The 4,009-nt window shown below is 51.0% G+C and overlaps 1 protein-coding gene across 2 annotated transcripts; it reads left to right on the top strand.

Annotated features, from left to right (window-relative positions):
- The first annotated feature begins 257 nt into the window (after positions 1-257).
- LOC105486755 (cystatin 9) lies at positions 258-3,726 on the top strand. 2 transcript variants are annotated; one of them, XM_011749805.2, is made up of 3 exons: positions 258-538; positions 2,420-2,533; positions 3,434-3,726. In XM_011749805.2, the coding sequence occupies exons 1-3, from the start codon at positions 284-286 to the stop codon at positions 3,521-3,523; spliced, it is 459 nt and encodes a 152-aa protein (XP_011748107.2). In that variant the 5' UTR covers positions 258-283; the 3' UTR covers positions 3,524-3,726. The 2 variants fall into 2 exon arrangements, with proteins under 2 accessions (XP_011748107.2, XP_011748106.2); XM_011749804.2 differs by lacking the exon at positions 3,434-3,726 and having other exon boundaries at positions 2,420-2,644.
- The last annotated feature ends 283 nt before the right edge of the window (positions 3,727-4,009 follow it).

Here is a 4,009-nt window from a genome sequence, read left to right as displayed (position 1 = left end):
GGCTGGGTCTTAATGTTCAGGGCACTCTCTCTCCCATTGCTGGTCTTTCCCAACCCAGCTGCCTGGGTGCTGTTCCTGTCCCCTGAACAGGAGATGATTTAAACGGTTTTGGAAGAAGAGAGGCCATGTGTGGGAGAGACAGGGTGTAACCACAGAGATGAGGCCTGGAGGGAGGAGTTTCTGCCCCAGCAAGTGAATTTAAGGGCCAGATCTGAGCCCTGGAAGGCTCCAGTGGACGCCAGGTATCTGAAGGGCAAAACCACGGGCTGCTGGAGCCTGCATCATGTCGAGTCCACAGAGGAGGAAGGCTCTGCCCTGGGCACTGTCACTGCTTCTCATGGGCTTCCAGCTCCTGGTGACCTATGCCTGGTGTTCTGAAGAGGAAATGGGTGGTAATAATAAAATAGTCCAGGATCCTATGTTCCTCGCCACAGTGGAGTTTGCCTTGAACACTTTCAACGTGCAGAGCAAGGAGGAGCATGCCTACAGACTGTTGCGCGTTTTGAGTTCATGGAGAGAGGATAGCATGGACAGAAAGGTTGGTGACCACATCCTCTTCTGGCCTGTCCTTCTCCATCTGCCCCTAAGTGAGGGACCAAGGTGTCTGGTCTAGGAGACTTGATTCACCATTGGCAGACCATAGTTGGGTAGTCCATAACTAATTACGGTAGTTTCAGTTTTGGAAAACATTGAACTTAAAAAAAATTTAAAATTAGGTAAATGTCTATTCACATGCAAGATGTATTTTTCAATCTTCATGATTTTTATGACATTGTATAACTGAAGAGTGACTTCAGAGTAAGGACTTCTAAGGAGATGAAGCTGACAAGAAGACAAGATAACCAAAGAGACTGAGAAATATTTCAAGGTCATAAAATGAAAATGGAAAAGCAAGGACACACACACACACACGCACGCACGCACACACACACACACACACAGACAGAGAGAGAGAGAGAGAGAGAGACAGAGAGAGAACAGTGAGAATTCAGGGCAATAAAGAACACCATCAGCCCTGAGAGGCCGCTGTGAGAGGTCAGTTCTCTGATCTCCACCTTCTCTGGGCTCCTTGCTCTGTCTGCACTTAATGAACTGAAGGCTGATTTACACTCTTCCTCAATGGACCTTCATCCTAAAATGCTTGCCTTTTTGATGAAATCATTAACGTGGTCAGGAATGCACAGTTCATCTGGGCTTCAGGCATGAACAGTTAAAATGCCCTCCTAATGGCGCACTTCTGGTTTAGAGAGAGAAGGAGCATTTCTCTTCCTTTCTCGGAAGCAAGAGCCTGAAGGAAGGGCAGAGGGACTCCAGTGCCGCACACAGCTTAAGCTCTGGAAAGACTCTGTGCAAGGCCCTGGCTGGTTCTCTGCCTCCTGGGGTGAATTCTTCTCTGCCATCCTCAGGATTGCAATGCTGGTACAGAGGAATTCTCCTCCTTGCTCATTTCCTGCCTCCTCTCAGGAGAATTAAAAGCCTGATGCAGCCCTCAAAGGGGCATCTAGTCAAGTAATGGTGTCTGCTAAGAGTCATGCTGGAACCTTGGAAGTCTCAGAGATTGAGACTGGTCAGGCCTCATGCTTCTGCTTTTCCCAGTGCTTTGCTTGATTCTCCAAGACCTCGGTGTAAGCCTCCATTCTTAATACCGTTAGAATAAAATCCAAGCTCCTTACTGTGGTCTCTAAGTCCTAAATGACTGTAAGTCCTAAATGACTGTAAGTCCTAAAAGCCTTCCACGTGGCTTCCTGGATATGGCAATCCCAGTGTCAGTTTGGGGGCTGGGACGAATAGATGGGTGGGAGGGAGGCTAGGCAGTGGAATGAAATAGAATGGAGTGGGAAGGAGGGCAAGGAGAACTTCAGCATGCACTTTGCAATAGGGCAGACGGTGTCTCTTAAAGCCGTTTTCCCAGGGTTTGTGCCTGTGTGTAGTGGGAGCACTGTGTGTCATTTTTCTTGCTGGAGGTCGGTTGGAAGGTTTTGACAACACGCTGTAGATGAGGCTCCCTCTGTCCCAGGGCTCAGGTTACCCTGAAAACTCTCGGAGATCCAACACCCTCCTGGACATGTGGCTCTGTCCTCTGGGAATGCAGCTGCAAGATCACATGCTCTGCTGAGAGTGAAGCTGGAGTCTCACCGTGGGAAATAGGGGTGGGTGGAGGTGGAGAATGTGTTAGTGGGGTCTGGCTTAGCCTGCATCCTCCCCAGACCCACCATGCCCACCTGCTTTTTGCTCTTAACTCCTCAGTCTAGAGAGGATCCCCTGGGTTTTACCTCCAGTGAGCTGATGCCAGGCCCATGGGCAAGCTCTCAAATGCAGTAGAGTGTTGGGGTCTCTCCTGCACAAATGGCATCTTCAGTAGCAGCTACTTAGGGGCGGGAAGGCGGTGCATCCACTTTAATCTCTTTTTGTCCAACAGTGGCGAGGTAAGATGGTGTTCTCCATGAATCTACAACTGCGCCAAACTGTATGTTGGAAATTTGAAGATGACATTGAAAACTGCCCTTTTCAAGAAAGCCCAGAGCTGAACAATGTAAGACAGGGCCTCAGCTTTCCTCAGGTCCACAACTGTGGATGCTGCATGGGGTGTGGTGTGGGCACAGGAGCAGCTGACAAAGCCATTCCGAGCGACAAAGGCAAGTGAGCCCACAGCAGGCTCTACCAGGCTGCCCTGCTTGTGCCTTAGTGGGAAGCCCAATGAGGCAGGGAGCCCAGGGCTTCACTTTCAGGCCCCCGGCCAATCTGAGTTTCCTGACTCTGCCCTCTGACACCATTGCAGCTGCCTGCACCTGGGCCACATGGCCTTCAGAACCTTCTCTCTGGTCTTCCTCCCCATTCTTCCCTGCCTTCTAGAGAAAGAGCCTGGAGACAATGGTGACAATGTCTGTGGATACTTTTCTCAGGGTTTCCCTACCCTGTTCTAGACCCAAAAGTGGTGAAGGCTGAGAAGAAGCCCCACTGCCCTCACTCCTAGTCCCTGCTGAGCTGCAGACCCTGCTCTAGGGGATGAGCTCCAAGCGAATCCTGGCTCTGGGAAAACTTCCCGTTCTTAGTCAACCCCCTTATTGTAAGATTAACAAACAGGTAACTAATTGCCTAAGTCTTGGAACTGCTTTCACTGGGACAAAGTGTTCTCCTGCTGCTCTTGGGTGCAGGGATCACACCAGGATAGCCTGGGGTTTCCCTGAGGGGCACGGGCTGGAGGAGGAGGCATAGCACAAGTGATCCTGGCTAAGGAGGGAGCCTCAAATCATGATGTAGTTCAGGATTGGCCTCAGGCTCAGGCTGGACCTGAAGGCCAGAGCCACGTGGCTCGATTGCTGGCCCGGGAATGGGCAAGGTGGAGATGGAACCTGTGTCAAGGGCAGATGCCACAGGATTCCGGAACCTCCCCAAATCCCGCCCTACTGTCTCTTCCTGTTTGTTCCCTCAGACCTTCAGCTGCTTCTTCACTGTTGAAACCATGCCCTGGAAGACATATTTTGAACTCCTGAACAAGACCTGCTCAGAGGGGCTCTCCTGAGTGGAAGCCACTCACATGCCTGGCCTCATGCTGTCCCCTCCCCCGTGGACACCAGCTGTTCCCAGGAGTTGCACATCAGTGGCTGAGCAGCTCCGTGCATATTTGTTCTCTTACTTTGCAAGCGTCTGAGGTTTTATGACTTGGCATTTTAGAAACTCCTCATTGTCCCGGTTCCTCATGTAGAATAGGTCATTAAACATCAGCATTTCCAGAAGCTTCCTGTGCCATGTTCTGAAGGGAGGGGCTGAGCAGTTGATGGAGTTCCTCTCAGAAAGGCAGCCTATTTGTATCTGTGTCAGTGGGGTCCTCCCTCCCTTAGGACCTCGTGAGCCAGCTCCAGGTGGCACAACCAAGATGAGTCTGAGCTGCTGTCTCTATACTCATGGCTGATGGTGACCCATGTGGCCAGAGGTAGAATGTCTGTGATCTTGCAGGACACCCAATGTGCACGAATGAGCAAGACAGGGCCTCTGGGTCCCACTCAGC

The sequence above is a fragment of the Macaca nemestrina genome, chromosome 15 (assembly GCF_043159975.1).
Source record: "Macaca nemestrina isolate mMacNem1 chromosome 15, mMacNem.hap1, whole genome shotgun sequence".
In the NCBI taxonomy this organism is placed as follows: domain Eukaryota; kingdom Metazoa; phylum Chordata; class Mammalia; order Primates; family Cercopithecidae; genus Macaca; species Macaca nemestrina.
This window is presented reverse-complemented; position numbering and strand designations above follow the sequence as displayed.